At 43.0% G+C, this 22,724-nt stretch overlaps 1 protein-coding gene across 4 annotated transcripts in view; it reads right to left on the bottom strand.

The window, feature by feature from the left end:
• The window catches only part of LOC122935744 (dihydroxyacetone phosphate acyltransferase-like), a 477,317-nt gene extending 454,801 nt beyond the window's left edge, over positions 1–22,516 (bottom strand). For 3 of the 4 annotated variants that reach the window (XM_044291607.1, XM_044291609.1, XM_044291610.1), the window contains exon 1: positions 22,390–22,516. In XM_044291607.1, coding sequence (XP_044147542.1) covers positions 22,390–22,422 — 33 coding nt within the window. In that variant the 5' untranslated portion in view covers positions 22,423–22,516. The remainder of the gene's footprint in view (positions 1–22,389) is intronic. The other variant, XM_044291608.1, reaches the window with a different exon arrangement.
• Positions 22,517–22,724: the final 208 nt, after the last annotated feature.

Raw genomic sequence — 22,724 nt, 5'->3', positions numbered from 1 at the left:
GGTCACCACCTTCCCTCTCACTAGGGCAGGGCCTCCCTCTTTTCCTCCCTCCGTGTCACGTATGTGACAGTTACGCCGATCGTGATACCCCGCTGCCAGGTGGAAATGCCACCAGCAGCGCGTCTACCAGTGTGCGCTTGTAGTCGCGTATCTTACGATCATACTCCAGTGACGGAATTAAGGATGGTATGTTGTCCTTGTAACGGGGATCTAGCAGCGTAGCCACCCAGTAATCAGCACAAGTTAGAATGTGGGCAACTCGATGGTCGTTGCGGAGACACTGCAGCAAGTAATCGCTCATGTGTGCCAGGCTGCCCAGAGGCAACGACAAGCTGTCCTCTGTGGGAGGCGTATCGTCTGTGTCCTCTGTAATCCCCCAGCCACGCAGCAGAGATGGCCATGAGCTGGTTTGGGTGCCAACCTGCAGTGAACACTGTTCCTCCTCCTCGATCAACTCTTCCTCATCCTCCACCCCATCATCCTCCAGAACTGTGCCCTTGCTGGACAATTGTGTACCTGGAGTTTGTGGGTGCAGGAACCCACCCTCGGAGCCACTTGTTAAAGATTGGCTGGAAACCCTATGAAATGATCCCTCTTCGTCGTCCTCCTTCTCCTGTGCCACATCCTCTTCCATCATCGCCAGAAGCGTTTTTTCAAGGAGGCATAGAACTGGGATAGTAACACTGAGAACGGTGATATCGGCACTGGCCATGTTGGTGGAGTACTCGAAACAGCGCAACAAGTAACACAGGTCTCGCATGGAGGCCCAGTCATTGGTGGTGAATTGGTGCTGTTCCACGGAGCGACTCACCCGTGCGTGCTGAAACTCCACTATCGCCTGCTGCTGCTAGCACAGTCTGGCTGGCATGTGCAAGGTGGAGTTCCACCTTGTGGGCACGTTGCATATGAGGCGGTGAGTGGGAAGGCCGAAATTACGTTGCAGCACTGACAGGCGGGCAGCAGCAGAATGAGAACAACGAAAGCACGCACAGATGGCCCGCACTTTCTGCACCAGCTCTAACATATTGGTGTGATTTTTAAGGAGCCTCTGGACCACCAAATTCAGCACATGCACCAGGCTAGGGATGTGCTTCAAAGTGGCTAGTCCCAGAGCTGCTACGAGATTTTGCCTATTATCGCACACCACCAGGCCGGACTTGAGGCTCACTGGAACCAACCACTCATCGGTCTGTTGTTCAAGGCCCGTCCACAGCTCCTGTGCGGTGTGGGGTTTGTCCCCCAAACAGACAAGTTTTAAAACTGCATGCTATCGTTTACCCCTGGCTGTGCTGAAGTTGGTGGTGAAGGTGTTGCGCTGACCAGATGAGGAGGCGGTAGAGGATGAGGAATTGGAGTAGGAGGAGGAAGCAACAGGAGGCAAACTGAAGCGCCCTGCAATCCTCGGTGGTGGAAGGACATGCGCCAAACTGCTATCTGCCTCAGGCCCAGCCGTCACTGCATTTACCCAGTGTGTTGTTAGGGAGATATAACGTCCCTTGACAGTGTTAACTGGTCCATGTATCCATTGTTAGGTGGACGTTGCCACAGATGGTGCTGCGCAGTGCACACCCGATTTTGTCCTCCACTTGGTTGTGCAGGGAAGGGATGGCTCGCCTGGAAAAGTAGTGGTGGCTGGGCACGACGTACTTTGGGACAGCCACCACCATAAGGATTTTAAAACTCTGTCTCCACCAGACAGAATGACAGCATTTCAAAGGCCAGTAATTTTGAAATGCTGGCATTCAGGGCCAGGGATCACAGGTGTGTAGGGGGGGGGGGGGGTACTTCCTCTTCCGCTCCAGTGTTTGGGAGATGGAGAGCTGAACGCTTCCGTGGGACATTGTGGAGATGCTTGGTGACCCTGGTGGTGGTGTTGCTGGCAGAACCTCTGTTTGCGGGGTGGCAGGTGCCACTGTCACTCCAGAGGCAGATGAAAAGGCTGAGACTGCAGCAGAAGAGGAAGCGTGAGGAGCCAGAGACCTTTCTTGGTTTTTGAGGTGTCTACTCCACTGCAGCTTATGCTTTGCACTTAGATGCCTGGTCATGCAGGTTGTGCTCAGGTTGAGAACGTTTATGCCTCGCTTCAGGCTCTGATGGCACAGCGTGCAAACCACTCGTGTCTTGTTGTCAGCACATTGTCTGAAGAAATGCCACACCAGGGAACTCCTTTGAGCTGGCTTTGGTGTGCTCGGTCCCTTGCTGCTTTGGGCAGAAGCAGGCGTACTGTCTACAGGACGACCGCTCCAATTTTGCACCCTGCTACCTCTTCTGCTGTGGTGGTGGCTCTGTGCGATCACCGCCTCTTCCTCCGAACTACACAGGTCACTCGCATGACCTTGATTCCATGTAGGGTTCATGTGGGGTTAAGGACCTCATCGTCCTCCATATCATCTTCCACCCAGTCTTCACCCATGCCCTCTTTGTTGGTCTGCGCACTGCAGAAAGCCATAGAAGTTGGCACCTGTGTTTTGTCGTCATCCGTGACCTGCTGCGGTGGTACTCCCATGCACTCATCTTGAAATATATAGTGCTGCCCATAATTATTCATAACCCTGGCAAATTTTGACTTAATGTTACTTTTATTCAACCAGCAAGTAATTTTTGGACGGGAAATGACATAGGTGTCTCCCAAAACATAATAAGACGATGTACAAGAGGCATTATTGTGAAAAAAATAAAAATACAAATTTTTCTGCCTTTATTTACATTTGAGCAAAAAGTGTCCAGTCCAAAATTATTCATACCCTTCTCAAAAAACAATAGAAAATCTTTTATTGGCTTTTACAGCAATCAAACGCTTCCTATAATTGCAGACCAGCTTTTTGCATGTCTCCACAGGTATTTTTGCCCATTCATCTTTAGCAATGAGCTCCAAATCTTTCAGGTTGGAGGGTCTTCTTGCCATCACCCGGATCTTTAGCTCCCTCCACAGATTCTCAATTGGATTCAAGTCTGGACTTTGGCTGGGCCACTCCAAAACGTTAATGTTGTTGTCTGCTAACCATTTCTTCACCACTTTTGCTGTGTGTTTGGGTCATTGTCTTGCTGAAATGTCCACTGGTGTCCAAGGCCAAGTTTCTCTGCAGACTGCCTGATGTTGGCGTTGAGAATCCTCATGTATTGCTCTTTTTTCATGGTGCCATCTACTGTGATTAGGTTCCCTGGTCCATTGGCTGAAAAACACCCCCAAAGCATTAGGTTCCCACCAGCATGTTTGACAGTGGGGATGGTGTTCTTTGGGTTGAAAGGCTTCTCCTTTTTTTACGCCAAATGAAGGAAACATCATTGTGATCAAACAATTACATTTTTGTTTAATCTGACCATAACACTGAAGACCAGAAGTCTTCTTCTTTGTCTTTTCTGTCCAGATGAGCTTTTGCAAAGGACAAAAAAATTACTTGCTGGTTGAATAAAAGTAATTTTAAGTCAAAATTTGCCAGGGGTATGAATAATTATGGGCAGCACTGTAAGTGGTTGGGCATCAGTGCACTTAATCTCTTCCATTTCTGGGGCAGGGCTATGTGGATGGCTCTAGGAAACCCTGCGAGTCATCAAAAAGCAGAAGAGACTGCATGACTTGCGGCTCAGACTGCTTGGCTGATTTGCAAGGGGGTGAGGTGAAAGACTGATGGACATTGACTGCAGGTGCTAACTCTGATCTTTCAGCAGGAGACTGAGTGGGAGACAATGCAAAGGAACTGGAGGCACTGTCAGAAACCCAATCTAATATCGCCTGTACTTGTTCTTTCCTCACCATTCGTAGAGCTGCATTAGGCCCGACCAAATACCGTTGCAGGTTCTGTCGCCTACTCGCACCTGAGGAAGGTGTTTCACTTGCGCGTGTAGCTGGCACAGATCAACCATGTCCTTTCCCTGCAACAGGAGCTTCACCAGCAGCACCACGACCGAGACCACGTCCCTTATTCAACGCTCTCCTAATTCTCAGCAAATTTAGTATTTTTCCTAAAATGGGTGTTTTTTTATAACTGATGATAACAGCAGTATCTAATGCGTGTATTTCACACTGACAGATGCAGCAAAGGCTGCAAATTTAGCATTTTTCAAAAATGGGTGCTTTTTTAATAACAGAAGACAACAGCAGTATCTAACATGTGTATTTCACACTGACAGATGCAGCAAAGGCTGTCAAATTTAGTATTTTGCCCAAAAAGGGTGTTTTTTTAAACCCAGAAAATCATTGCAGTATTTCAAGCATAAATTGCACACTGACAATTGCTGCATAGGCCCCAGATGGAGCGTATTACCAAAAATGGGTGCTTTTTTAAACCCAGAATATAATTGCAGTATTTCAAGCTTCTATTTGACTGTCACAAATGCACATATGCTGTGCTGGTGCACAGAACCTACATAAAATGGCAGCCGCCGCCCACATAACTAAAAGACGGATAAAATTAATTTTTCTGTGTTACTGGGCTCAGAGCAGGGTAAAAAGATTGTGCACTGCACTTACAAAACAAAATCGTACAGCAGCAGCATCATTCTCTCCCTACACTATTCAGAGCAGAGTGACGTGCAGCGCTACGTGACTCCAGCTTATATAGAGGCTGCCACATAGAGGTCACATGCTGCACTGGTCAATTACAGCCATGCCATTAGTAGGCATGCCTGTGATGGCTTCTAAGGTCTGACAGTTAAACGCTTGTTGATTGGCTGCTCTGCAGCCTTTCAAAAAGCGTCATTAAATTGGCAAACACCGAACCCGAACTTTTACTGAAAAGTTTGAGTTCAGGTCCGGGGTCCAAAAATCCTAAAGTTCGGTACAAACCTGAACTTTACAGTTCAGGTTCACTCAACCCTAAATGCTATTTGACCCTGGCAGTGCTCCAGAGTTCAGGACGGGTGCTGCACTGCAAGTTCGGAGCGTGACACTCACCTGAAAGGGTCCTTATCCTGGGACAATTTTAGTCTTGATGATATCAGTACCATAATTTTGATTATGCCTCTCTGTGTTCCAGAGATCATAATATTGATTTCTACATATTTAAAATGGATTTATTCTGTGTGGAGTTTTATCATTACTTTTCCTCTTAAATTTTCTTTTTTAATTATGATTTTTTTTAACTATGCTGCATATATGCTTTATTACAAAGACAGCTGTTATAGGTGGTTTGCAGGGTTAAAGTGTAACTTTCATTGTTTATCTATTTTTGTAATGTATAAAGGCAGTGATATAGACAATTTTTGTTATATACTTTAATTACTGAAATTGTACATTTCTATTAGAAAAATAGCTCTAAAGTGGCCCATTTTCAGCCTTAGCAACACTCCTCTGTCTTCTGTCTCCACTGTGATGTAAACAGAAGACAGAGGAGCATTGCTAAAGCTCAAAATAAGCAACTTCAGAACTATTTTTCTAATAGAAATGTATGATTTCAGTAATTAAAGTATATTACAAAATGGTCAGCATCACTGCCCCTATTAATTACAGAATAAAAAAAAGAATGACAATTACATTTTAACCACTTAAGGACCTTGCCATTTTTCACCTTAACCCCTTAGTGACCACCCATATGTGTTTTTACGGCAGTCACTAAGGGGCCTTGGGCTGGAGCGCCGCCTTTTTACGGTGGCACTTCAGTCCAAGTTAGCGCTTAAATCAAGCTCTGGAACGCCGTGCCCGCAGCTACCGGATGTAGCTGAGGGCTCGGGGCAGTGATCAGAGACCATGACGCTGTGATACACTGTAAGCCGCCTGCCACCGTCCCAGCACCAGGGGCAATATGACGCACAATGAATTTAATAAAGGGCAGGACCCCCCCCCCCCCCCCAATAAAAAAATAAATACAAAATGGCGCAGACATGCGCACTGGTTACTGTGCTGAAGAGCTGCCTTCAGCACAGTAACCATCAGGGACCAATAATAATGGTCCCTGATCATGTGGTCTCCATGATAAAAATCACATCCATTATATTTACTAAACACAGCCAGGACATGTGTTTCTCTCTCCCCTCAGTGCAGTTGTTCTGTGAGGAGAAGGAGAGATCAGACTTCTGTCCTGGCTGTGCGATTTGTGTGATTTACGGTGAAAAAAATCTATTTATAAACTGTCCATCCGTAACTGGCGGTCAGTGGGTGTACGTCATTAGGCGTCCATCATTAGGCATCCGTCAGTGGTGGTCAATTATTTTAATTAGGGTCCATGAGTACGTTTGTTACTGGAGGTCAGTGGGTGTCCATAACTAGTCTATTAGGAACGTCAGTTATTTTAATTTCTTTCTGAGCTTTTTATTTTTAAAAAAGGCTCACATATTATTCAGTGCGGAGCAGGCATATGTATTTCTCTGCTCTGACCACTCTGAGTCTGACACCGCTTCAGAGGCGGAAATATCTTCAGATAGCGGGGACTCTAGTTCCGCTTCCATCCCCAGACCCTATAGCCCTATGGTGGTAGAAGTCGCCACCTCATTGCTTTCTCCACCCAGCGGTCCCGTCCCTTCTAATATGTGGGTTCCTGCCACTTCATTTTCCCCCAAGTACCCCAATTTTTATCCACTCCCCAAATTAATGTGGACGTTACTCATTTTATCCTTCATGATTTTTTTCATTTATTTGTGGACGATAAATTCATGGAGTTAATTGTGCAGCAAACTAATCTGTGTGCCACACAGTTTGCAAAAGCCCACATCTATCTATATAAGATGGTGCACCCCCACAAGTGTCCCTGAAGTCAAACATTTTGGGGGATTACCCTGGACATAAGCATTGTAAAAAATCCATCTGTCCAATCGTATTGGGCTGCGAGTACTGTCCGCTCAACACCTGTGTTTGCAGCAGCTATGTCCCGAAACCGCTATGAAGTTCTAATGCGGTTTATGAATTTTTCGGACAATTCACCAGTCCCTCCCCAGAACCCAAATTTACTGCACCATTTGCTCATCACAACCAGGCCTCTGCAATTACCCCTGTTTTGAGACCTACCATACGGTTGCTAATTATTAATTTTATTTAATACCAAAAAGGGTGGGTCTTTTTAGGAAGTCAATTTATTCTCATTTTCAGTTTGGTGTGTGGGCTTTCCAGGTAGGGATGGATACTTTTGGGATGGGTTGTGGAGCAAATTTTATTTTTATTTTCAGACATTGGAACAAATTTTACCTTTTCTGATTTGTTTTCTTAATTTTCCTTATTTCATTTTTTATGACTATGTCCTGCCACACATTACTGTATCATGATATTGGCATGATTTTTATTTTTATTTTGAGGATCTCTAATGATTGAGTTGTTCCTCACCAGTACACTAAGGGGCTTGTACACTAAGGGCTGTCTAGAAATCCTGACATCATTTTGGGAATTAGTGATCCATTACTGTTCCTGAAGACAGTTCTGAACACTGTCCCTTTATATACTCTGTAGGTGACTGGTTAGTTGTGTGCATAGTGGTTTCTACCTTGCCGGGCAGGGTGTTATAGTGCACCACGTCACTTAGCACGTTTGTCTCTCATATAGGGATTGATGGGGCTAAAGAGACATTGTACGACTAGAGATGGGTCGTTGATCCAAAGAGTTATTCTGATTGCCTGATTGGAGTCGGGAAGGAATTTTTTCCCTTTAAGTGGGGAAAATTGGCTTCTACCTCACAGTGTTTTTTACCTTCCTCTGGATCAACTTGCAGGATAACAGGCCGAACTGGATGGACAAATGTCTTTTTTTTGGCCTTTCGTACTATGTTACTGTCCTTGAATGCCAGCTTGTCATTATAGCCCTAGCAGTGTTCTTGTATCTTGTAAACAAACCGGAATTTGCAACATAGTTGGAGACATGTTGCTCCGTTTTCTTGGACTTGTTGCCTTTCACTACAGTTCAGTTTTTTCCCTTTTTTTTCCGTTTGGCGAGACATAGTCATATGTACAGGCAAATTCCTTTTTAGAAATCTACCTCCCTTATAAGTGCACAGCTTCACTTCTCATCTGTACGCGCCACAAAGATAAGAATATCTTTTCTCCAATTTCCTGTGAAAATTGTATTAACAATTTGAATTAAACCATATATACTCATTATTATATCCTATAATCATGCTCACTACACCACTAGATGCATGCTTTGAGGGATCTAGTTTTTAAAATGGGGTTATTTATAATGGTTTTCTTTCATTTTGCAGCTCAACACCATTGCATTGTGCAATGGGGCCTAAAACACTTTCAAGCCAATTTTGTGTTCTGAAAGCCACTGGGTGCTCCTTTATGTTTGGGCCGTGTGTCAAGATATAAGATTAAGGCCACAATGGGGGTAGTTCTGAAGACAGGAGAAATGAGGTGATACATTTTAGGGTGTACTTCTTCATTTTCATGTGCTCTGTAGAAAAAAAAATCATTAGGGCCTCATGCACATGGCCTTTGTTGTGATCTGCATCCGAGTGCAGATCCATTCACATCAATGGGGCCGCAAAAGATGCGGACAGCACTCCGTGTGCTGTCTGCATCCGTTGCTCCGTTTCGTGGCCCTGCAAAAAGAATTTAGCATGTCCTATTCTTGTTCGTTTTGCTGACAAGAATAGACATTTCTACTATGGGCAGCCCGTTCCGTTCCGCAAATTGCAGAAGCCACACGGGCGGCTTCTGTTTTTTTGCAGATCCACGGTTTACGGAGTGGAAAAAACTGAACGGTCATGTGCATGAGGCCTAAATTGACACTTTTGTGTAAAAAAGAAAAAGAAAAAAGTTTTTGCCGTCTTAGCATTAATTTCTGCAAAAAACTAGGGGGTCTAAAAGATCACTAAACCCCTAGATGAATACCTTAGGTGGTCTAGTTTTCAAAATGGGGTCCATTATAGGAGTTTTCTATTGTTTTGGCAGCTCGACACCATTATATGCAATGGGGCCTAAAACATTTTCAAGCTAATTTTGTGTTCTGAAAGCCACCCGCTCTTTTGTGTTTGGGCCCTGTTATGGATGCACTGTTAATGGCACTGTTATGGGGGCACTGTGGACGTCACTGTTATGGGGGCACTGTGGACGTCACTGTTGAGTATAAGTGATAGGGCTCGTGCACAGAACTGTTTCGGTTTTGCGGTCTGCAAGTTGCGGATCCACTAAATAAGGTTACTGTCCATGTGCAATTCACTTTTTCTTTTGCAGTCCTATTGAGTTCTATGGGTCTTATATCTGCATTATGAGGACCAGAATAGGACATACGGATGTGGAAAGCACAGGGACGTCACCAGTGTGTTTTTTACATACGTATGTCGGTTCCAGTAAACTGGGACTGCAAAAAATGGGGATCGCAAAATGCATACGGTCATGTGCATAAAGGTTTAGATACATAGCTCAGCAGGTTTTTTGATACAAAATGGAATTAGATACACAGCTCAGCAGGCTGTGTCATAGAAGATGGGATTAGATACACACTTCAGGAGGCAGTATCGCACACAACAGGATGTGTGTCAGGCACCCATACATGTTAGGATTAGATAGAGATGTGTCTGGATGTGCTTGCCGATTCAAGCTGTTTATTACACTCTGGAGATGGTGAGGGAAGAGCCCATGGACGGTCAGTAATGAGTTTAGATACACAGCTCAGCAGGTTGTATCACACAGGATAGGATTAGATACAGATATGTTTGGATACGTTTACTGCTTCGAGCTGTTTATTACACTCTGGAGATGGTGAGGGAAGAGCCATTCACAGAATGGTATCAATGAAAAGTTTAGATTACCCCGTACACATATTGTAATTACCAAAAAGTTATAGGGGTTAAAATTTGTTGACAAAAAATAAAACAGATTTTTTTTTCCCACTTTAAATTTTTTTTTATCACTATCAAAACACAAGAAAAATTATACAAATAAAGTATCGCCCGATTCGTACGGACCTGTAGAATAAAAGTAAACAGTTTTATCACACATCGAATGTTGTACATAAAAAACCTGTAAAACTGTGGTGGAATTGCTTTTTTTTTTTTATTATGCCCTATTTGGAATTTTTTTCCCTGCTTTCCACTACATTACATGCAATATTAAATGGTGGCGTTGGAAAGTACAATTTCTCCCGCAAAAAAACAAGCCCTCATATGGCTATGTGAACAGACAAATAAAAAAGTTATGGGGAAAGGCAGGGAGCACAAAAAAAAAAAAAAACACCCGGGCCTGAAAGGGTTGAAAGACTAGGGGGTCGAAAAAGTCATTACACCCATAGATGAATATGTTAAGAGGTCTAGTTTTCAAAATGGGGTCACTATTTGGGGGATTACTATTTGTACACCTAGGGTTCATTCTCACGAACGTGTGCGCCCCGTGGCCGTGCTGCGGTCCGCAAATTACGTGCCGCAATGCACGAACACTGCAGCCGCAGCGGATGGCTGATTCACTTTAATGGGTCCATGATCCGCCCGTTCCGCAAAAAGATAGGACATGTTCTATCTTTTGGCGGAACATAAGTATGGGACGAAAACCCACTCCGTAGTGCTTCCATCGGGTTCGGTTCCGTGCTTCCGTTCCACACTATTCCGCATCTCCGGATTTGTGGACCCATTGAAGTGAAAGGGTCCGCAACTGTGATGCAGAATGCACACGGAAATGCTGTCTGCAATACGGCAATGGGACACCTAGGGTCGTGTGCAGGAGGCTTTATAAGCCTCTGCAAACTTGGCTTGTTGCAGGAAAAAAAATGTACTTCAAAATTTTATACATTTATGTTAACCCCTTTAGGACCGGGCTCATTTTCACCTTCAGAACCAGGCCATTTTTTGCAAATCTGACCAGTGTCACTTTATGTGGTGATAACTTTAAAACGCTTTTACTTATACAGGCCATTCTAAGATTGTTTTTTCGTCACATATTGTACTTCATGACACTGGTAAAATGGAGTTAAAAAAATCATTTTTATTTATATAAAAATACCAAATTTGCCAAAAAATTTGAAAAATTTGCAAATTTCTAAGTTTCAATTTCTCTACTTCTATAATACATATTAATACCTACAAAAATAGTTATTACTTTACATTTCCCATATGTCTACTTCATGTTAGGATCATTTTGGGAATGACATTTTATTTTGGGGGGACGTTACAAGGCTTAGAAGTTTAGAAGTAAATCTTGAAATATCTCAGAAATTTTTAAAGGGCTTCTGTCATCCCACTAAACTTTTTTTTTTTTTTTTGGTTTACTTATAATCCCCATAGTGCGATTTCTGCATACATAAGCTAAATAATCATTTCGGTCAAGTAGAATTTGTTAAAAACGTAATTTTAATCTATTTAATCTACTGGACCAAAATGATTAATTCGATTATGTAGGCATAAATTGCAGTGTAGGGTTTATAAGTAAGCAAAAAAAAAAAAGTTTAGTGGGGTGACAGAAGCCAACCCCTTCAAGACACAGCCTTATTTCACCTTAAGGACCAGGTCATTTTTTGCAAATCTGACCAGTGTCACTTTAAGTGCTGATAACTTTAAAACGCTTTGACTTATCGAGGCCGTTCTGAGATTGTTTTTTCGTCACATATTGTACTTCATGACACTGGAAAAATTAAGTCCCAAAATTAATTTTTTTTGCATAAAAAAATACCAAATTTACCCCAAATTTGGAAAAATTTACAAATTTCAAAGTGTCAGTTTCTTTACTTCTGTAATACATAGTAATACCCCCAAAAATTGTGATGACTTTACATTCCCCATATGTGTACTTCATGTTTGAATTATTTTGGGAATGATATTTTATTTTTTGGGGATGTTACAAGGCTTAGAAGTTTAGAAGCAAATCTTGAAATTTTTCAGAAATCCAATTTTTAGGGACCACTACAGGTCTGAAGTCACTTTGCGAGGCTTACATAATAGAAACCACCCAAAAATGACCCTATTCTATAAACTACACCCCTCAAGGTATTCAAAACTGATTTTACAAACTTTGTTAACCCTTTAGGTGTTGCACAAGAGTTATTGGCAAATGGGGATGAAATTTGAGAATTTCATTTTTTTGCCTAATTTTCCATTTTAACCCATTTTTTCCACTAACAAAGCAAGGGTTAACAGCCAAACAAGACTGTATCTTTATCGCCCTGACTCTGCTGTTTACAGAAACGCCCCATATGTGGCCGTAAACTACTGTACGGCCACACAGCGGGGCGTAGAGTGAAAGGTGCGCCGTATGGTTTTTGGAAGGCAGATTTTGCTGGACAGTTTTTTTGACACCATGTCCCATTTGAAGCCCCCTGATGCACCCCTAGAGTAGAAACTCCATAAAAGTGACCCCATCTAAGAAACTACACCCCTCAAGGTATTCAAAACTGATTTTACAAACTTCGTTAACCCTTCAGGTGTTGCACAAGAGTTATTGGCAAATGGGGATAAAATTTGAGAATTTCATTTTTTTGCCTAATTTTCCATTTTAACCCATTTTTTCCACTAACAAAGCAAGGGTTACCAGCCAAACAAGACTGTATCTTTATTGCCCTGACTCTGCTGTTTACAGAAACGCCCCATATGTGGCCGTAAACTACTGTACGGCCACACAGCGGGGCGTAGAGTGAAAGGTGCGCCGTATGGTTTTTGGAAGCCAGATTTTGCTGGACAGTTTTTTTGACACTATGTCCCATTTGAAGCCCCCCTGATGCACCCCTAGAGTAGAAACTCCAAAAAAGTGACCCCATTTTGGAAACTATGGGATAAGGTGGCAGTTTTGTTGGTACTAGTTTAGGGTACATATGATTTTTGGTTGCTCTATATTACACTTTTTGTGCGGCAAGGTAACAAGAAATAGCTGTTTTGGCATCGTTTTTTTTTATTGTTATTTACAACATTCATCTGACAGGTTAGATCATGTGGTAATTTTATAGAGCAGGTTGTCACGGACACGGCGATACCTAAAATGTATACATTTTTTTTTATTTATGTAGGTTTTACACAATGATTTCATTTTTAAAACAAATTTTTTTTAGTTTCTCCATAGTCTAAGAGCCATAGTTTTTACAGTTTTGGGGCGATTATCTTAAGTAGGGTCTCATTTTTTGCTGGATGAGATGACGGTTTGATTGGCACTATGTTGGGGTGCATATGACTTTTTGATCGCTTGCTATTACACTTTTTGTGACGTAAGATGACAAAAAATTGCTTTTTCTACTCCGTTTTTATTTTTATTTTTTTACGGTGGTCATCTGAGGGGTTAGGTCATGTGATATTTTTATAGAGCCTGTCGATACGGACGCGGCAATACCTAATATGTGTAGGGAATTTTATTTTTCTCATGTTTAATCAGTGATAAATGTGTTTTTTGATTTTAACTTTATTTTAACTTTTTTCACTTTTTTTTTTGACCCAGACCCACTTGGTTCTTGAAGATCCAGTGGGTCTGATGTCTGTATAATACAGTACAGTACAATATATATTGCACTGTGCTATATTATACTTACACTGAACAGATCTATGCTTTCAGCATAGATCTGTTCAGCACCATGGACAGCAGGACGCCTGAGAGGCGTCCTGTTGCCATGGGAACCTTCCCCGTCTGCTCAGTTATGTTCAGAACTGCGCAGACGGGGAAGGGTAAGGACGGGGCTCTGGGGGGGCTGTCTGGGGGCTCTCTCCCTCTCCATCGGGGGGCTGCAAAGGTACAGCAGCCCTCCAATGGGAGAGAGAGGGAGCTCCCTGAGCTGTTAACCTTTTCCATACCGCGGTCCGTACGGACCGCGGTATGGAAAGGGTTAAACGGCTGACATCGCATCACCGATGTCAGCCGTTTATACCAGGGTGCCAGCAATGTGCTGGCACCCTGGTATAACCCACTAGACGCCAACGATGATTATAATGGGAGGCGGGCGGGGGATCGCGATCCCGCCTGCCGCACCGCCCGCCTCCCGCAACTGCCGCACCGCCCCGCACCGCCCACATACCGCCCCCCTGCACCCCGCCGCATAAATGAATTCAGGGGTGCAGGGGGGTTAAAAAAAATCGGTTTGGGGCAATTTTTAGGTTTCTGATCCCTGCGGTCAGGGACCGCAGGGATCAGAAACTACATAAAGCGATCGCCCATGGGGGGGGGGGGGTGCCTAACTACCCGATCGCCGATACGGGGGTCACAGGACCCCCCTCGGCATTGAGCCTGAGTGCCTGGCTGTGTGTAACAGCCGGCACTCAGCGCTGTCACCATGTCTGCAGACATGGTGACAGTTAAATGCGATGAGGAATATACTAGTCATGGAGCGCTAAGTAGCAGTGCTCCATGACTAGTATACATATGTCAGGTACAGCAGAATATCACTCTCTCCTTCTCTGATCGCTTCCCTGACAGGAATGGGGACGATCAGAGGAGGAGAGGCACACAGTCCCTCCCTAACCCCCCTTACCTGCCCCGATGCGCTGCGATTGGTCCCTCTGCAGTATTGGACCAATCACAGCGATCGTGGGCGGGTCAGGGGGCCAATACATCTCCTTCCGGCTTCTCTGGTTGCCTAGCAACCCCAGCACGCCGGCTTCACTGAATCTTCAGCGCTTCGGTCCCTGCGCTGACAGTGAAAGCCGATCACGTACATGCACGTGGGGATGCGGTGAGGCACCACATTCCCCCACGTACATGTACGTGATATTGCGTGAAGGAGTTAAGGACCAGTTCAGGTCTGAAGTCACTTTGTGAAGCTTACATAATAGAAACCACCCAAAAATGACCCCATTCTAGAAACTACACCTCTCAAGGTATTGAAAACTGATTTTTACAAACGTCATTAACCCTTTAGGTGTTCCACAAGAATTAATGGAAAATAGAGATACAATTTCAAAATTTAACTTTTTTGGCAGATTTTCCATTTTAATATTTTTTTTCCAGTTACAAAGCAAGGGTTAAAGAGGACCTTTCACCGATCCTGACATTGTGAACAAAGTATACAGACATCTCACTGCACTTACTATTATCCCTGGGTGCCGCTCCGTTCTCCCGCTATGCCCTCCGGTATCTTTGGCCACTAAGTTATAGTAGGCGGAGATTTCGGTCACCAAGTTATAGTAGGACGGAGTCTGCCCTTGTCCTGCTGTAGCGCTGGCCAATCGCAGCGCAGAGCTCACAGCCTGGGAGGTTATTTTCTGCAGTTTACAGAAACACCCCATATGTAGTCATAAACTTCTGTACAGGCACACGGCAGGGCGCAGAAGAAAAGGAATGATATACGTTTTTTGGAAGGCAGATTTTGCTAGGTTTTTTTTGCACCATGTCCAATTTGAAGCCCCCCTGATGCACCCCTAGAGTAGAAACGCCATACAAGTGACCCCATCTAAGAAACTACATCCCCTCAAGGTATTCAAAACAGATTTGACAAATGTTGTTAACCCTTTAGGTGTTCCACAAGAGTTATTGGCAAACGGAGATTAAATTTCAGAATTTTTATTTTTTGGCAAATTTTCCATTTTAATCCATTTTTTCCAGTAACAAAGCAAGGGTTAACAGCCAAACAAAACTCAATATTTATGGCCCTGATTCAGTAGTTTACAGAAACACCCCATATGTGGTCGTAAACTGCTGTACGGGCACACGGCAGGGCGCAGAAGGAAAGAAATGTCATACGGTTTTTGGAAGGCATATTTTGCTGGACTGTTTTTTTTTTTTACACCAATTCCCATTTGAAGCCCCCCTGATGCACCCCTAGAGTACAAACTCCAAAAAGGGACCCCATTTTAGAAACTACAGGATAGGGTGGAAGTTTTGTTGGTACTAGTTTAGGGTGCATATGATTTTTGGTTGCTCTATATTACACTTTTTGTGAGGCAATGTAACAAGAAATAGCTGTTTTGGCAGTTTTTTTTTTTTTTGTTATTTACAACATTCATCTGACAGGTTAGATCATGTGGTATTTTTTTAGAGCAGGTTGTCACGGACGTGGCAATACCTAATATGTATACTTTTCTTTATTTATGTAAGTTTTACACAATGATTTCATTTTTCAAACAAAAAAAATCATGTTTTAGTGTTTCCATATTCTGAGAGCAATAGTTTTTTTCAGTTTTTTGTGTGATTATCTTAGATTGGGTCTCATTTTTTGCGGGATGAGATGACTGTTTGATTTGGCACTATTTTGGGGTGCATATGACTTTTTGATTGCTTGTTATTACACTTTTTGTGATGTAAGGTGACAATTTTATTTTTATTTAGCACAGTTTTTATTGTTTACGGTGTTCACCTGAGGGGTTAGTTCATGTGATATATTTATAGAGCCGGTCGATACGGACGCGGAGATACCTAATATGTATACTTTTTTTTATTTATGTAAGTTTTACACAATAACAGCTTTTTTAAAACAAAATAAATGATGTTTTAGTATCTCAATATTCTGAGTTTTTTTTTATCTTTTGGGCGATTGTCTCAGGTAGGGGCTCATTTTTTGTGGGATGAGGTGACTGTTAGATTGGTACTATTTTGGTGGACGTACACCTTTTTGATCGCTTGCTGTTGTACTTTTTGTGATGTAAGGTGACAAAAAATTGTTTATTTAGCACAGTTTTTATTTTTAATTAAATTTTTTACGGTGTTCATTTGAGAGGTCAGGTCATGTGATATGTTTATAGAGCTGGTAAATACGGACGCGACAACACCTAATATGTCTATATGTCTTTTCCCTATTTTTTTTTTACTCTATTTTTGGAAAAGGATGCTTTCTATTTTTTACTTGCAACATTTTTTTTTTTGCAAAACTTTTTTTTCCCACTATATTATTTGTTCCACTCTGGGACTTCAACATTACAGGGTCCGATCCCTGTTTCAATTCAGCACGACACATCTGTATTGTGCTGTATTGAACTGTTAGTGTCTTACACTGTAAGACGCTAACAGTTGCCTAGGAGACCCAGCCTGGGGGCTGGGCCTCCTAGGCCTCCGTACATGCCAGGCCCCAAGCCTTGGAATGGCTTGGGGCTGCCATGGCAACCATCGAGTCCCCGGCACAGCAGCGCTGGGACTCGATGTATGAGGTGAGGGAGCGCAAACCTCCCATATGCCGCGGTCATCGCTGACCGTGGCATATTAGGGGTTAATCCACCGGCACCATCGCAGATGCTGGTGGATGCAGCAGGGATCCGGCTGTCAGTGACCGCCGGATCTCTGCTGTTGATCGCGGGATCGCACGCGCGGGGGGGGGGGGGGAGGGAACGACTGCAGGACGAGAACGCTTGTCCTTTAACGCTAAGTGCCGGCGATTTAGGACGAGCATTCTCGTCCTGGGTCGTTAAGGGGTTAAAATGGTAAGTCTCCTAAATAAAAAAGTAAAGTTTTTTTTTGTAAGTGCACCCAAAATAAAGATGTGGAAATATATTTCTGATAAAAATATTGAACAGTATTTATGTATGTATGTGAAATATTACAGATATTGAAAATATGCAATTTTTTTTTAAATTAAGGACCAGGCCATTTTTTGCAAATCTGACATGTGTAACTTTATGTGGTGATAACTTTAAAACGCTTTTACTTATCCAGGCCATTCTGAGATTGTTTTCTCGTCACATATTGTACTTCATGACACTGGTAAATTTGAGTCAAATATTTCATTTTTAATTTATGAAAAAATATCAAATTTACAAAAAATGTGGAAATATTAGCAATTTTCTAAATTGCAATTTCTCTGCTTTAAAAACAGATAGTGATACCACCTAAAATAGTTATTACTTTACATTTCCCATATGTCTACTTCATGTTTGGATCATTTTGTAAATTAAATTTTTCCTTTTTTGGGACGTTAGAAGGCTTAGAAGTTTAGAGCAAATCTTGAAATTTCAGAGTTCAGGTCTGTAGTCACTTTGTGAGGCTTACATAATAGAAACCACCCATAAATGGCCCCATTTTAAAAACTACACCCCTCAAGGTATTCAAAACTGATTTTACAAACTTTGTAAACCCTTTAGGTGTCACACAAGACTTAAAGGAAAATGGAGGTGGAATTTCAGAAATTCTCTTTTTTTGGCAGATTTTACATTTTAATCCATTTTTTCCAGTAACCAAGCAAGGATTAACAGCCAAACGAAACTCAATATTTATTACCCTGATTCTGTAGTTTACAGAAACACACCATTTGTGATCGTAAACTTCTGTACGGGCACACGACATGGCACAGAATGAAAGGAATGCCATTTGGTTTTGGGAAGGCATATTTCACTGGGATAATTTTAAGTTGCCATGTCCCATTTGAAGACCCCCTGATACAACTCCCAAAAAATGACCTCATTTTGTAAACTACGGGATAAGGTGGCAGTTTTGTTGGTACTATTTTAGAGTACATATGATTTTTGATTGCTCTATATTACACTTTTTGTGAGGCAAGTAACAAAAAATAGTTTTAGCATCATTTTTATTTTTTGTTACTTACAATGTTCTTCTGACAGGTTAGATCATGTGGTATTTGTATAGAATGGGTTGTTACAGATGCGATAATACCAAATATGACTATGGTTGTTTGTTTCAGTTTTACATAGCAAAGTATAAAAATAAAAAAAAGATTTTTGAGTGTCTCCATATTCTAAAAGCCATATTTATTTTTATTTTTTTGGGCGACTATCTTATGTAGGGGGTTATTTTTTTCGATATGAGATGACTATCTTGGGGTGCATATGACTTTTTGATCACTTGATATTACACTTTTTGTGATGTAGGGTGACAAAAAATGGCTTTTTTGACACCATTTTTTATTTTATTTTTTTACGGTGTTCACCTGGGGGTTTAGGTCATGTGGTATTTTTATAGAGCAGGTTGTTACGGATGCGGCAATACCTTTTTTTTTTGTTTATTTAAGGGTGGGTTCACACTAGCGTTAGGGATTCCGTTATGGCTTTCCGTTATAACGGAAAATAACGGAATACATAAGACGGAAGGATGGATCCATTCTTCTGCCTATAGACTTGTATTATGACGGAATGCAAAATGGAAGCCTTAAAAAAGGCATTCCTTTTGCTTTCTGTCCTAATAGAAGTCTACGGGAATCAAAACGGATCCGTCTGGGTCCCGTTGTGCAAGACGGAAAACAAAAAAAATCATGTTTTAGTGTCTCTATATTCTGAGAGCCATAGTTTTTTTGTTTTTTTTGGTTGATGTCTTAGGTAGGGTCTCATTTTTTGCAGGATGAGATGGCAGTTTGATTGGTACAATTTTACAGTGTGTATGACTTTTTGATCACTTGGAATTACACTTTGTTTGATATAACGTGACAAAAAAATGTTTTGTTTTTTGTTTTTACGGTGTTTACCAGACGGAGTGGATCATGTGATATTTTTATAGAGCAGGTTGTTACGCACACGGTGATGATTTTTATTTTAATTTTTTACTTTTTACAATTTTATATGTCTCTTTTTATGGCAAAGTTTTTTTTTATTGTTAAAAACACTATTTTTTTCACTTTAATTATTTTTGTTCCACTATGGGACTTCAACATCACAGGGTCTGATCCCTGTTTCAATGCAGCACAATACATCTGCATTGTACTCCATTGACTATGGCCTCATGCACACGACCGTTGTGTGCATCCGTGGCCGTTGTGCCGTTCTCCGTTTTTTTCGCGGACCCATTGACTTTCAATGGGTCAGTGGAAAAATCGGAAGCTGCACCGTTTGGCAGCCGCGTCCGTGATCCGTTTTTCCTGGCCGTGAAAAAAATATGACCTGTCCTATTTTTTTCACGGCCAACGGTTCACGGACCCATTCAAGTCAATGGGTCCGTGAAAATCACGGATGCACACAAGATTGTCATCCGTGTCCGTGATCCGTGTCAGTTTTTTCCTATCATTTCAATGGCAAACTTGACTTAGATTTTTTTTTTCATTTTTTCATGTCCGTGGATCCTCCAAAAAACAAGGAAGACCCACGGACGAAAAAACGGTCAGGGATCACGGACCTACGGACCCCGTTTTTGCGGACCTTAAAAAAAAACGGTCGTGTGCATGAGGCCTATCAGTGTATTGCACAGTGTAATACACTGATAGTTTGCCTATGAGGCCCTTGGCGTGGGGACCCGATGGCTAAAGGGAGAGAGTGCAAACCTCCCATATGCCGCGGTCAGCACTGGCCGCAGCATATGAGGTGTTAATCCACCGACATCGGCGTTATCACCGATGCTGGTGGATGCAGCAGGGATTGGGCTGTCAGTAACAGCCAGATCCATCCTGCTGATCGCAGCACCGCACATGGGGGGGAAGGGGGGGGGGGGGAGGACTGCAGTACGAGAATGCTCGTCCTGGGGCGCAAAGTACCGGCCATTTAGGATGAGCATTCTCATCCTGGGTCCTTAAGGTTTTAAACTAAAATAAATTACAGGTACATCACCTTACAGCCACTTTCATACAGCCCATAGAAAATCATCCTTCTTCTAACCAGAAACATGGAAAAAATTATTTACTGTATTGCGCATAGTCCATGCAGATGATCACCCATGTAATTCAGTCCAGGTGCTGTCTGTTCGAATCATGGACACGTTGCCCATCTGAAAGCAGCTGCAGTTTTTAAAGTTAAAGCCAGGAGTGGATTCAAACAGGGGAAAAGACTTTGCGTGTCCTCTTATCCCTTTGTGATCTCTTCCTGTCTTTGCTTTCCAAAACTGCCTGAAAACAGTGAGGAAACCCTGCTTCTGTAGACCACCATAGATATCACTAAACCCTTCACCATCTTCATCATATTAATGACATAGCCACAGGATATCCTGTATGAAGAGGTTGTGATGCTCAGTAAGAACTTAGGCCTTGTCACGTACATCAGTCGCATTGTCACGTACATCAGTCGCATTGCCTAAACACAGCTCTCTCATTGTGAATGGGGCTAAGCTGCCATTCCCAGCACAGCCGCTAACCAATGGATGGCACTGTGCTTTGTAAAGCTGTGAGGAGGCCACAATGCTCACTAGAGTTCCAGTTTATAAAAAAGCTGTCATGAGTAGGAACCCCATCGATCTCATGTTGATAGCCTATCCCAGTAAATGCTAACCTCCGACACTCCAGCTGTGGTGAAACTACAACTCCCAGCATGCTCCATTCATTTCTGTGACGTTCCGAGAACAGCTAAGCAAGAGTGCATCTTGGGAGCTGCAGTTTTACCACAGCTGGTGTGTCGTAGGTTAGCCATCATAGGCCTATCCTAAGGGAACGGGTTCGCTGCGTAACGGTAATCACCTAGAAATGAATGGGATCACCGCGTCCATCGCAAGAAATCCAGCAGTGTTGAATTTCTTATGACAGACGCAGCAACCTCATTCATTTCTATGGGATCACTGCTAAACAGTGAATGTGATTAGTGTCACCGGGTATCCATACCCTAAGGCCGAGTTCACAGGAACGTGTGTGACCCGTGCCCGTGCTGCGGGCCACAATGCACGATCGCCGACCGTAGGTCTGCCGCATCGGATCGCGGACCCATTCACTTTAATGGATCCGCGATCCGCCCGTTCCGCAAAAAGATAGGACATGTTCTATCTTTTTGCGGAACGGAAGTATGGGACGCAACCCCATGGAAGCACTCCGTAGTGCTTCCGAGGGGTCCCGTTCCGTGCGGCCGTTCTGCAATTCTGGATTTTTGGACCCATTGAAGTGAATGGGTCCGCATCCGTGATGCAAAATGCACACAGAACTGTGGCCGTGTATTGCGGCCCGCGATACGGCCACAGATCACACACACGTTTGTGTGAACTAGGCCTAAGGACTTTACCACAAATGTGAAAATCCTGGAAAAAACCCTTAGGCCACCTGCACACAAGTGCGGGTTAGCACAAATGAATTTCCACATGGATCTATGCATATCTGCAGCAAAATCAGCAATTTGGTGCGGATTAGAGGTGGTTTTGCAGCAGATCTCACCCTTCCACTGAAAAGATTTAAAACCGCAAACAAAATTGACATGCTGAGGATTTGAAATTCTGCAATTCAAGTCACAATCCACAGTGCACACGGTATTTGAGTAATCTACACTTTGCCGGAACTGTAATACGCTGCGTTTTTCCCCCGCACGGGAATCTGTGACTATTCCGCAATGTGTGGCCTTGAACCACCAGGAATACTAGATGTACAGCTCTGAGCTACACTAGACCTCCAATATAAAATGAGATAGCACAACTAGCACCTTCACTGCCCTAAACCAATGAAGACATTCATTATTAACCCCTAAGCTATAACCAGTATTAATGCTGTCACTTTCCCTAAAACAAACTATGCCAAGACATATACGTTTAGCACGTTGGCAAAGTGACTATAAAGTGTGCATTTTGAAGTCTCTCATAGACAGCAATAGCTAATCCTGCATTTGTGAAACAACTGAGACGTGGTTGTAAAGTGAGGAAACCGGATGGAAGACGCAGAGCTGACGGCCTCATTCCTAGCACACAGATCAGAGTCCGCTCTCCTCAGAAAACCGGCTAGTCATGTCCAGCAGGATTAACTCTGTACTCGCCGATGCACAGCTCTTCAGTACCTCCCACAGACCCTCAACTTACTAAGAAGAACTTCCCCGTCACTGGTCCTGCCATCCCAGCGATGGCAGCAGTCCTTGTGTCCAGCGGACGTTACACGGGAGGCAGCCCGGAGTGTATCTCGTCACCTGCTACAACTTGCGGGGCCAGATTCTCTCTAATCAGTAATCAGTATTCCGGTCAGAGTCTACGGAAGCCGGGCAAAGTCTCACTGAGGCTTGTACACAAGCTGCCCACTGTAGTGCCACCCTCCCTTGTTTGTCCTCCCGAATAGTCTTTGGGAAGATGTTTTTAGTAACCGCTGATCTGGTGCCTATTATTTTCTACCCTATATTGTACAAGTAGCCCTAGGGTGGGTG

This window comes from Bufo gargarizans, chromosome 4 (assembly GCF_014858855.1).
Source record: "Bufo gargarizans isolate SCDJY-AF-19 chromosome 4, ASM1485885v1, whole genome shotgun sequence".
NCBI lineage: Eukaryota > Metazoa > Chordata > Amphibia > Anura > Bufonidae > Bufo > Bufo gargarizans.
The sequence above is the reverse complement of the archived record's forward strand: the minus strand, read 5'-3'. Positions and strand labels throughout refer to the sequence as shown.